Here is an 11,765-nt window from a genome sequence, read left to right as displayed (position 1 = left end):
TCCCACAAATGGACTACCTGACAGACAAACAAATGAGCAGTATGGCTGCATACACTCAGTTTCCTTAGGAAACCAGGCTGGAGACAGAAACATCTTGGGTGCGTTGGGCAAGATCTGTGGTTTCCAGGCATTCACTTCACTAAAAACTGACACGCACTGGAGCTGCTGGTCATGCATTAGCTCTCAATAGCTTCTTTTATCTCTCAGTGAAAGCCTGGTGTTACAGCCACTGCAGCATTTGATTGCTGTGGTTACAGAATTAACTAATTGCAAAGCAGAGCAAGCCAGTTAAGGGAAAGAGATTTTCATACATTATCTGGTCCTGTTTTCTTCCTTCCTTATGTGGACATGTAAGACAGAGAAAGACTGAATGTACTTACAAACACAAATTATACATGCACTGCTTTTTATGCACCATAGGAATATATGTATATATATATACATATATATACATACATATATATTCATTGACATGTTTCCATAAGGTTTCATAAATAATATTATATACAATATTTATATAGATGACTGCAAATTATATTTTATAGGTGTGCATACATCTACATATAAATGTATATATGTGTATCTATTTTTATTATTTATTATTTATTTATTTTTATGTGTATACACACATGCATAAATATGGCATTTTAAGATGGGCAATAATTAGAACACAGTGTTCCAAGTCATATTTGGGAACCTGGTTGAGAAAATGGTCCTGGTATGTCTTCCCTATAACTTCTTAATACACACCATTTTCCCTTTTGGAAAACATTGTCAAATTCTTGGCCACAGCCTCTTTTTTGTATGTTGACATGGAACATTTTAAACAAAGGGATGGAGTTTACAATGTAACATTCTCATTCTTGCAAGTGCTGAGGTCATGCTTGGCTGGAGGCAAATAGGTCAGGTATGAATTCTGCTGTCGCATCATCCAGGCCAAGGCAGTCATGAGGTTGAATGTTGCAAAATGTGGTGGCCTCAGGTTCCTTATCACTAGAGAAAGAAAGAGAAGAGGGGCTTTGCACCTGCATGGGAAAATGTGGGCAAGGATCACCCATCCTTTCTGCCATGAGAGATTTCATGGAAGTTTCAAAAAAGAAATAAAGCTTTAAATTCAGGAATTACCTAGGTGTATAAAGAATATATAGGCCAAATCCTTGTGTACAAATTAAGATGCTATTGGTGTTAACAGCTTTTGAAGGTATACAGCATTTTTCCTAATTGTTTTTATATAGGCATGGTATTATTTTTAGGCCACTCGCAAGAACTTTTAGTTCATCATCACCAGAAAAATTTATGTCTCAGAAACTAATCAAGCTTCTGCTGGGTTATCAAGATGAAGACAGAAACTTTGCCAGCTAAAAGTAAAGCAAAATTACTGCATCACCCCAAGTTCAGCCCTGTGTTTGTCAGATCTCCAGATCATGTGTCACTCAACAGTTCTATTGTGCCACCAGGGATTTTTGAAGTGGATACTACAGTTCTCTTGTTCATGCAGAAACACAATTCTGCTCTCCCAACTGGAACAACAACAAATGTGCCATAGGACATGGCTGCTGTACTAAAAATGTATTGGAGAAAAAACTGGCTACAACATCCTTCAGTGGTGATAAATTTCTTACCTGGAAAGGTAATGACAGGGTTGTTTGTTTTGTTTTGTTTTGTTTTTTTTAGCTGATATTTGCGTGTGTGACCACTTCTGTAGAAAATGTTTACATTGATGTTTACTCTAAGCATTAGCCCATCTGGAATGAATGCAGAAACTATGTCAAGCTTTGCCTCTCATTCTGCATCCACACATTCTCAGAGCTGATGTGAAGCCTAACACCTGTTTTCTCATTTAACACATCTCCTTTCCTCCACCCCAGTCATGCAAAACAGATTTGTGTTACTGGCAAGGTGGCAGTGGGAAGAGGCACCTGTGTGTTGGTAACACCAGGGGAGCAGGATGTGGTGGTGGTCGCCAAGCACAGGCCACACAATTTCTATTTCTATCAGAATAAGTGGATGCAAGAGGTCATGTCCTTCATTTCTTATCTGGCTGTCTACATTTCATCTGCAGAGATATCCTAGGAGCAATACATCACCTGTGGATTAGATGGATTCTGAAAACATGAGGTCTGGGGTGGCTGTTTTGGATTCAGCCAGGCTATTCAAAATCAGAGAATGCAGAGAACTATGAAAATGTTCTTGGCACAAGATATTTAAAGAGTTTTGAGGTGAGTCCAAGGAGAGCAGGACACAGAAGTTCTTGGACCCAGCCTATTGCAGTGAGAGACAGAAACATCACACAGAGATTTCAGAAGAAACATTCTTCCCCCCAGGATTTTCCCATGAAATTCACCATGCAGTAGATTTTGACTGAGAATAACAGAGGGGTGATTCTAGGACTGATCTCAGTGTGACAGATGTTAGACTTTAGCTGCAAGACCATCAAATCCTGGTGTCTAATTTTGAATATAAAACATATATGTCAGTTTTCCAGCTTAGATAATAACATTCAATGATAAAGAAATGATAATAAGGATGTCTGAATTTCATGTCTAAGCTAACGACAGCCATACTTTTGCTGTCATACTAGTGTACTGTTCTTCCCTATGGGCAATTAAACTGCTGGCTTAGTAAATGACAGTGCAAACAGAACTGCCATATAAGCCCCAACATCAGTGCATAAAGGAATTTCTGGCTACTGTTAATGGATGAAGATCTATTAGAGTTAAAAATCTTGTTTGTTCAAGGCCTCTTCAAAAACAGTGTGACAAAACAGAGATTTAACTTTGATGCCTTAGGTTTTTGCTTTCATACTTTCCAGATTCTCTACTGCATTATTTTATAACTCTGAACTTCATGTAAAGTACTAAAGCAAGTTATCTTCACAGCTTAGACAAAACAGCCCAAGAACCAAGGACACCACTACAGCTTCAGGCCCAAAAAGTATAAACAACATCAAATTGAGGAGAGCAGACTGGGAGAATGGGACTTCATAACCTGAAGCTGTAATTGGACAATTAACCAATATGTAAATGGACCCAAAATTTATGAAAGTGAAAACTCATGACCAGTCATCCATCTTGGGTGTAGCCTTGGCTGGGCTCTTGTACTGCCCAGGGTGGATCCTTTGAAGCCCTTTTTAATAAATATCTACTTTATTCCTTTAACACTGTCTAGCCTCTCTTCTAGATAGCCTCTCAAGCCATCAACATCCTAACTCAGTAAAAACACAAATTGCACATTGGCAATGGATGAAGATTCTCCTTTTATTTTAAAACCTCTGTAAAATCAGAGCAAAGGGTCAATTCCAGAATTCAGCCAATTTAATTAGCGATTTCAGAGTAATCATAGTAATGAGCCAAGTCAGCAAAGATGTCATTGGGGTTCCTGCAGTTCAGGTTGCAAAAACAAGCATTGATCCACATAATTTTCCAGGAAAACTCAGTTCCATCTGGGCACTGAAACCTCACTTCAATAGTCTTGGACTTGTAGGGTGTGCAGCACCTGTTGTCTGTGCAGACGCCGCAGTACTTGGGCCTGTATCGGCTTTTGCTCACACATCCAGAGATGGTGTAGTTCGTGGGTTCATTCGCCCTGTAGACAGCCAAGCATTTCTTCCCAGGCTAAATCAGAGAAGAAAATAAAAACAAAGAGGTTAATATTCAGTGCTGATACATGTAGGACATAAAACCCACCTTGCTATTTACAACTACCTGAAAGGAGGATGAGGCAAGGAATGGAAGATTGGGGGGATGGGGGGCTCAGCCTCTTCTACTAGGTAAACAGTGTTAGACAAAGAGAAATGGCCTCAAATTGTGCAATGAGGGATTCAGGCTGGATATCAGGAAAAATTTCTTCACTGAAGGAGAGGTTAAGCATTTGAAAAAACTGCCCAGGGAAGTGATGGAGCCACCATCTCTGGAAGTATTCAAAAAACAAATAGACGTGGCACTTTGCAGTGTGGTTTATCAAGCATGGTGGTATTCAGTCGAAGGCTGGGCTTACTGATCTTGGACATCTTTTCCAACTTTAAGGATTCTGTTATTCTATTCTATGATTCCTATGTTTAAAGGGATTTGTAGATTAGGAAGACTTTTATAGCCCTGACCTAGCGGTGTGGAAGATTTACATGTTTAGACAGAGGAACCTAAAAGCTGCAAGTAGGATACTTGCACAATAGAGTTCATAGCCATGACCAGACGTGCAGCACTGCTTTTCTGCCAGCTGAGTACAGGGCTGTCCAAGCCAGCATCAAGCACAGCAGACTTGGCTTGGCTTTCCTTGCAAGGACCTTTTGGCTGGAGCTGAAATTCTCAGGGAAAGGCTTTCATATTGACACAGGCAGGGCATATTTTGGAACTCTGTGCAGCACAGTTAGTCCATGTACAAGTGCAGCCTCATGAGGTCTGAATGCTGCCAAACAAAGGTGACTCAGTGTCCATGCAGCTCGAGGGGTGCACAAAGAAGCAGTCCCCACCTTGATGTGCTGGGTTATATCCACCTCACAGGGCCTCATGTTGCACAGGCGGCTTTCCTTCAGGAGCCGGCACTGGTCGTTGTCATTGGAAATCCTGGTGGAGATGCCCAGCCCACAGGTCTTTGAGCAGGGACTCCAGGGTGAGGTGTGCACAATGCAGTTCTTCTGCCAGGCTTCATCCTCTCCTTCGTACGCTACGGATACAGATTAACCCCACATTATTCAGCCCGGGCAGCTTTACATATTAAACACCCTCTCCCCAGCTCATTGCACATTCAGGCCACTAACCCAAATAAGTAAACCACAGTGAAGTGGCTCAGCATTCCTGTGAACTCCCTCATCCCACCCCCTTTGTGCTGACCTACATGTGTCAGACTCTCCATCGCTGCGAGTGCTCAGGGCCAGGGCTCATTCCTTTATTCCCCTTCACAGCCTCGCACAAGGGGGTCCTTGTCTGGGACCCCCAGGTGCTGCCACAATATAAACAATTACAGAAGCCTGAGCCAGCTGGTGGAGAAAGGGGATGAGATCTGATCTCACCACGGAGGTTTATTTCTGAGCCCATTCAATTGGTTCCCCATAGCAGAAAGTGGTCAACAGTCTCTGCTGGATGGCAGACGGCTTGGGAAGCAGCCACAGCCTTTCAGTGGGAGGAAGAACAGCTTCAATAGCTCTCAGAGAGCTCAGCAGCCATTTCAAGAAAGGGTGGGCTCTGTTTTGAAAGCAGCCAATGACCCTAGTTATGGTTCTGTCCCAGCCTCAGCCAAAGTCCCCACTGCTTTAAGCTCACAGGACAGTCACAGGCAAAATTCTGATAGAAATTGCTGCATTGAGCTTGCTTGCTGTTATATTTATTATTATATTAATTATTATATTACATGTAATAAATGCTATTCTGACTTCTGTAAGACTTTTCCTTACAGGAGAAAAGTCAGGAAAACAAAGCTATGTTTTTGCCCGTTTTGGGACACAGGCCATGAGGACATAAGGCCAGTTTCAGTAGTAGATATTCTGAATTTGGATGCACCCCACATTTCAGAACTATCAGGGACAGAGAAACAAGGGCTGAACTCTGGTGGTTTTAACTCACAAATGAAGACCAAGGCTTTTTTTTTGTGCAACAAAAAAACAAGGTTTGGGAAAAAGCTCTTCCCACCAAGGAGCCAAAATCTTTGTTTACATCCTATCTCTCCTTGAGCTCTGCTTTTGTGAGATGGTCTAAAACAGGAGCTAATGTGGTAATGTCGCTACAGTGTGTCACAAGTCATTCTGACAATAAATTTAAGACATATGGCAAGTTGAATCCATCTTAAGCATTTGGGACCATGTTTGAGGCAAATGATACCAGCTCTGTGCAGTGGGTTACATGATCATTACCATAAATGTGTGAGGACAGAATGTTTAATGATGCCACCAGTTCAGAACTGATGACATTGTACTACCACAAAGACAACTTAGTCCACCTCACAGTGAAATTTCCACACAATAACTGCCATCAAGGTGTTGTGTAAGCTTAAGTCTCTTAAGCTTAAGAGACTCTTAAGTCCTATCCTAATATACAGGGGCTTTAAAATTGCACTACAATAACAATATAACCTGGGCTGAAGGCCTTGGTCCCAAATTAAACTGAGTCCATTCTCTTTCCCAGAGGGCTCAGACTGAGGGGAAAAAAAATAAAATGAAGAATTAAAAAGGACTTTTGAAATCTTCAGAGTTCCAGCAGACATGCCCTTCAAAGGGGGCTTTGGCACACAGAATTCCAGAATGGTTGTACAAGAACGTTTGATGAATATCATATGATCAGAATCATGAAATGGTTTGTGCTGGAAAGGACCTTAAAGGTCATCTCAATGAACTCCCCTGCCATGGCCAGGGGTAGCACCCACTAGATCAACTAGATAAACTAGGTTGTTTAGAGCCCCACCCAGCCTGGCCTTGAACACCACCAGGGACGGGGCATCCAAATCCATATTGCTACTAACGAGTTCCACTGGTGTTTTCCTGTCCTGTCCTTCAGCACGTGGTGTGTGGGAGGCTCTATCTCCCTCAAAAGGTTAGACACCTGCCAGGTCTGGCAGTACAAGCTGATACTTTGCTTGTAGACTCTGCCAGATAGAAAGGAGAGATCTGCCTCATTCCCACTGTACCTGCAGAGGAGATGTGGCGCGGAGATGTCTTCCTGATTTTCCTGGAGTCATCACAAACCCACTGCTCGCAGCACTTCCCTGCCATCTTAATCAGCTTTGGGTTTGGGCACCAGACAAGTGGAGGACGTGAGTTTGTGCACATGGGCACACAGCCCACAGCCCCATTAATGCATGTGCAGTTGTATTTGCAGTTGGGCTGAAATGTCTCCCCATTCTTGTACCTGACTCCATTGAGGACACATCCTACACCAACAATCTCTGAAAAGAAAGAAAGAGAGAGAAAAACACACAGAGCACCATTAAAAGAATGCTTGCAACAAACAGCTCTGATGTGTTCCTTTGCCAAGCTGATCCCTGGGCTGGCAGTGCTGTGGAGCCACGTGTTCAGCCTGATGCTGCACCATGTGTAGTCACACCATCTAGGAAACTGTTTCCATTCTAAATCACAGCAAAAACAGGAGAACCTTTTAATGTTTCCAGGAAAAAATAAGTTAGAATATAAAACAAGTTTTATGCATAAATTCTTACTTTAAAAAACCAAAATAATTTCATAGCTTGGTGGTAGGAATTACCTACGGGGGAAGAAATCAAAATTATTTAAAAAATATATAGTGAAATTTGAGTTTTTCAAAGACATATGAGGGGACTTCATGGAGTCGCACATATGACACAGCTGCTCACAACACTGTATATCTGAAGCAAAAGGGGAGAACAAACAAGCGAGCAACTAAATGGCACTGGATTCCTATATTTAGGAAACTGGATCTTACCCAGTTTATAACAGAGCAGTTTTCTTGGAAAATGAAGTAAACATCATAAAGCCATGAAAATAAATATTTGATGTATAACTTTTTAAAATAAAATCACTTTTAAAAGTCAAGCTTTCTGATTGCTTGTGAACAGGAATCACAGAGCAGCATTTTTGGTTTTGTTTGTTTCAAATTATAGACAGTTATTTGGAAGCAGTGGCTTTCAATGGAAAATTCAAACTTTAGTCTCTTGTTTAGTCACACAGAGGCACTGCTCACGCACTGGTTGGGTTGCTTCTGTTTTGAGTCTGGTCGGAAATGGAGCTGCTTCAGGAAAACACAAATTGAAATGCTGGATTAAAATTCTGCAAAGGCTTCCTATTTTTAGAATGAGCTGAATGAAAACATCAAGAACAAATCCCTTCTGCACAAAAAATGAGAGCTGTTGGAATTTCAAGCACAGATCTAGATATCCAGTTCACACTCAGCTGCATTTTTTTGTAATGCTTAAGCCTTTATCCTGAAAAGGCAATCACTCAGTGCTGGACCTGTGCCTGATAATTCAGAGAGACTTCTAGGTATGCACACAGATGATGATAGTTCAAAAAATGCTGTGTCTCCTGGTGTTTTCCTACGAGCATATTCCTCCCAGATTATGCTAATTTAGTGTCCTGTAGGTTCATAAACCAAGAGGTTCACCATGATGAGAACATCCCCAAACACAGACAAAGGGGCTGTTGAATGCCTTCATAAAGAACCTCACTGAGACTGCATCAAATAAAGCAATTTGGAGGCATGCCCCTATTCCCAGCCCCACATGCACAACACCTGCCTGACCTCCTGGGCCTGTGCTCAGCACCTGCTGCCTCTGCTCTGCTGCAGAGAAAAGCCAACAACAAAAGGAGAGCTGCAGTGACTCCCACCAGGTTCTTTTTTGATGTCTGTGTGGTTACATCCTGGGGCACACCTCAGCATGGCAGTCCAGATGCAGCCTGAATTTCCCTCAGTTTGACCCCACTCCCTTTCCCAACACATATTCCTGACTCTTTCAGGGTCTTCAGTTTCCATAAATTATATTGTTTCTGTAGCCTTTCATGCCCTGGATTCTCTAGATCTAGCCAAAAGCATCCATATGCAAAGCCAGTTCCTCACAGCAGTTAGTCCCCAACACCCAGCACAGGATTCTCACTCACAGGAGCTTTCAGTCACCAGGTCAGGACAGAAGCTGGTGGGCTCAGAGCAGGGTGATGCAGCCTCTATGTGGCCCAGGGTATGAAAAGAACACATCAGCAGACCCTGTCCTGTACCTCTGCCTGGGTGCTGAAAACAAGGGAAAGGCCACAGGTTTCTGTGGCAGAGACAATCTGCCTCACATTCTAACCACGGCAAGACCTTCCTCTTTTTCCCTTCACACTGTAATGCTGCTCACCAAATAACCATAAATTCACACAACCATAAGTGTCACATGTTGTCATGGTGGCAGGGAAGTGAAAGCACAGACTGGGAATCCCTCCAGAGCTCACTGGAGAAGCTGGGATCAGTCTTCTTTCAGCACAGTGCTGCTGCCACAAACACACCGAGCGCCTGTGATGTGTGGGAGGACTGCAAAGACCAAAAGACATCCAACTAAGAAAACAACCATTTAAATAAATAAACAAATGCAAAGCAACATGAGGGCCTTTAAAGAGGCCTAGGAAGCCTGATAGCTTTGAGACAACATCCAGCCTGTTTTCCTCTCCCAGCACAGGGCCAGCTGTAACGATGTCATTCTTGACAATGTTTGTCTAACCTGCTCTTGCAGACCTCTCATGACTGTTCTACACACACTTCAGACAATACATTTAAATGATCTCATATCCTCTTTTCTTAACCTTAATCTTTTCTAATCTTGAAAATCACTGTTTAAGCTTACAGCTCCTAGCACGTAACTTCTCTTGTTGTTATTTTGCCTGTATCCTTTGCATGCTTGCTTTCTTTTTTTTTTACTTTTTTTTTTTTTTTTTTTTTTTTTTTTTTTTTTTTTTTTTTAATTTTTGTGCCTGAGCCAGTGCAAAGCCAAGGTCATTTCTTACTAGACATCCCACTTCCCACCCTTTTGCTGAGGAAGAGCAATACCTAGTACCACTTCTGGGAGAATCTGCCAGATTACCCTGAACTTCTTAACTCCGCAAACCTGTCCCTTGTGTAACCTCTGCTCATATTCTAAAGTTTGTGAGCTTTTCCCTCTTTTGTGGATCAGTTATTCTATCATCTCACACTCAGCTCTCCTCCAGGTTACCTTTCACCCTTACATTTTCTCTTAAATAATTTGTTTTTATGTTTCAGTCCAGAAGCCCCTTCATTTGAATGGCTTTTTTCCTGTTTATGACCTAAAGCCATGACTGTATGTTCTAATGACTTACTGAAAGCAGCCTTTCTGATCAGCAATGTATGTGGTTGTGCTGATGATCCTTTCACTTTTAATCATTCCCAGAGTAATAATTTTGAATAATTTCTGACTTTTATGAGAGGATCAGAGTCCCCTCATGTTCTGGAACTCAGAACAAATGAATATACTCTTAATACACAAAACACTACCCAATTTCTTTTTGTGCTTTTTCTTGAAAAGCATTCCAGTGTCACAGAACCAAGTTTGCTATCAGAGGCGGGAAGAAATCCTTCTGTCTCATAACAGCTAATGTGACTGTAACCATTGTAAAATTAAGGCTTAAACCTCAATTTGTAGCTGACAAACTCTAATAGGAGATGATTCATTCCTGACCATTTTGTCAGGGTATTCTACAGACCAGGTGCTATCCTTCTAAGGCTATAGGGAATTAGCCAAAAGTGTCCCCTTAATGTCATGGTTTTCATGTAGGGGCCCATATTGCTTGTCTTTAAATCCAGCTGCTTGCCTGCCTTCCTTCATCCCCAGCCTACTACAGCACCTCCTCCTGTTACAGGGACTACAGAATAATCTATTTACACATATGGAGACTTTCAGATGCTGGTTGGTCTTTGCTCTTGGCTGCAGCCAAATCAAAAGGCAGGAATTCAGATGTCATTTCTCATCCAGCCAACTGCCCTGAGAACAAAGACAGCTGCAAGGGAATGGAAGACGATGCACAGAGGACCTGATAAGCGTGAAGCCAGGTATCTAAAACACGATAAATCTCGACCCCTGCTCAGCCTGACGGGAGCTGCCAGCGTATATCTAAGTCGAAAATATATGTACATCACTTACGTGCACATACTCCTATTTCGTACCTAGGTCTGTCTCCACTGTAGTCACAGTACAAGCCCCTGTGGAAGTCACAGGTGTCAGCCTCTGTGCAGCTCTCCCCTCGCTGCCTGGCACACGTCTTGCAGCAGTCACAGCCGTCCGTGACCAGGCTGACGCCAACCGCACACCGGGGTGGGGACTTGGGGCACTCGCAGGGCCACCTGCAGTACTGAGTCCGTGTGTAGGTCTCTGTCGTGGCTGGGACAGTGCTGGTCATGCTGAGGGAGGTCTGGCCAGTGGCCTGCAAACAAAGAAACACAGCTTGCAGAGCGTTACAGAGAAATGGGGGCTGTAAACCCTGTGCTGCTTAGTGCTCCGTTAAAATCCCCTCAGGTCTTATGAGTAAAAAAAAACTTCAAGAAACCAAGCCTGCAAGTCAATTCAAAATTTGATAATCAGAAAAAAACCTGATGAAGGTTAATCAAGGTAGGAAAGGAATTTCATGTAACACAGTGATGCGATTCCAGGTCACTATTACTGAGATCAGGGAGTACTGGGATGCCATAGCTCCTATCAAAACCCACAGAAGGTAGAGGCTCATTGCATTCTGAGCTCTCAAATCCTGTCTCAAAGACAACAAACTCTGGATGACATTTAACAACATCAACCATGCTTGTGGTACAGGAAGGGTGCAAATCAGGCAAGTGACAAAGCAAAGACTTCATTTTTCTAAGAGGATGGCTGCAAAGAAAACCTGTGCTGTACATGGGCATCAAGTAGGGCACAGTGTCTCAGGCACAGAAAGAAACAGATTTATTCACATGGTGTCACCAGCAGAAGGAACATGGCACTACTTGGACACATGTGGTCTACAAGCCCTTTCTAGTGCTGCAAAAAATAAGTGTGTAACCCTAAAAACTTCAAAGAAGGAAAGTCAGACTCTAGAAATTGCTAAGGCAATTCCCTCCCTTGCTGCCTTCCCTGTACTGTACTTTATATGCCCATTGTTTTTTCCTCTTTGCAGTTTGAGATGCCTCAAACAAAAGGCTTTCCAAAAACTCTTCATCAAGAAAATGCCTCACCCAAGAGTTTGTGGGAAAGGACCCCACAGCTGGTGAGTTTTCCATCAGGATATCTCTGCCAAGTGCATTTACTGTCTTTTACACTTTCTTTGTTAACAAGCTCAGATTTTATTAAAG

At 42.5% G+C, this 11,765-nt stretch overlaps 1 protein-coding gene across 1 annotated transcript in view; it reads right to left on the bottom strand.

Annotated features, from left to right (window-relative positions):
* Positions 1 to 3,243: 3,243 nt before the first annotated feature.
* Positions 3,244 to 11,765, bottom strand: part of CCN4 (cellular communication network factor 4) — a 33,808-nt gene continuing 25,286 nt past the window's right edge. The window contains exons 2-5 of the mRNA XM_041407581.1: positions 10,588 to 10,867; positions 6,616 to 6,873; positions 4,469 to 4,662; positions 3,244 to 3,614 (exon numbers count right to left, since the gene is read on the bottom strand). Coding sequence (XP_041263515.1) covers positions 3,315 to 3,614; positions 4,469 to 4,662; positions 6,616 to 6,873; positions 10,588 to 10,867 — 1,032 coding nt within the window. The 3' untranslated portion in view covers positions 3,244 to 3,314. The remainder of the gene's footprint in view (positions 3,615 to 4,468; positions 4,663 to 6,615; positions 6,874 to 10,587; positions 10,868 to 11,765) is intronic.

This window comes from Onychostruthus taczanowskii, unplaced genomic scaffold, assembly GCF_017590055.1.
Source record: "Onychostruthus taczanowskii isolate IOZ18803 unplaced genomic scaffold, ASM1759005v1 scaffold27, whole genome shotgun sequence".
Lineage (NCBI taxonomy): Eukaryota > Metazoa > Chordata > Aves > Passeriformes > Passeridae > Onychostruthus > Onychostruthus taczanowskii.
Note: the sequence above shows the minus strand (reverse complement) of the source record. Positions and strands in the feature narration are given on the sequence as shown.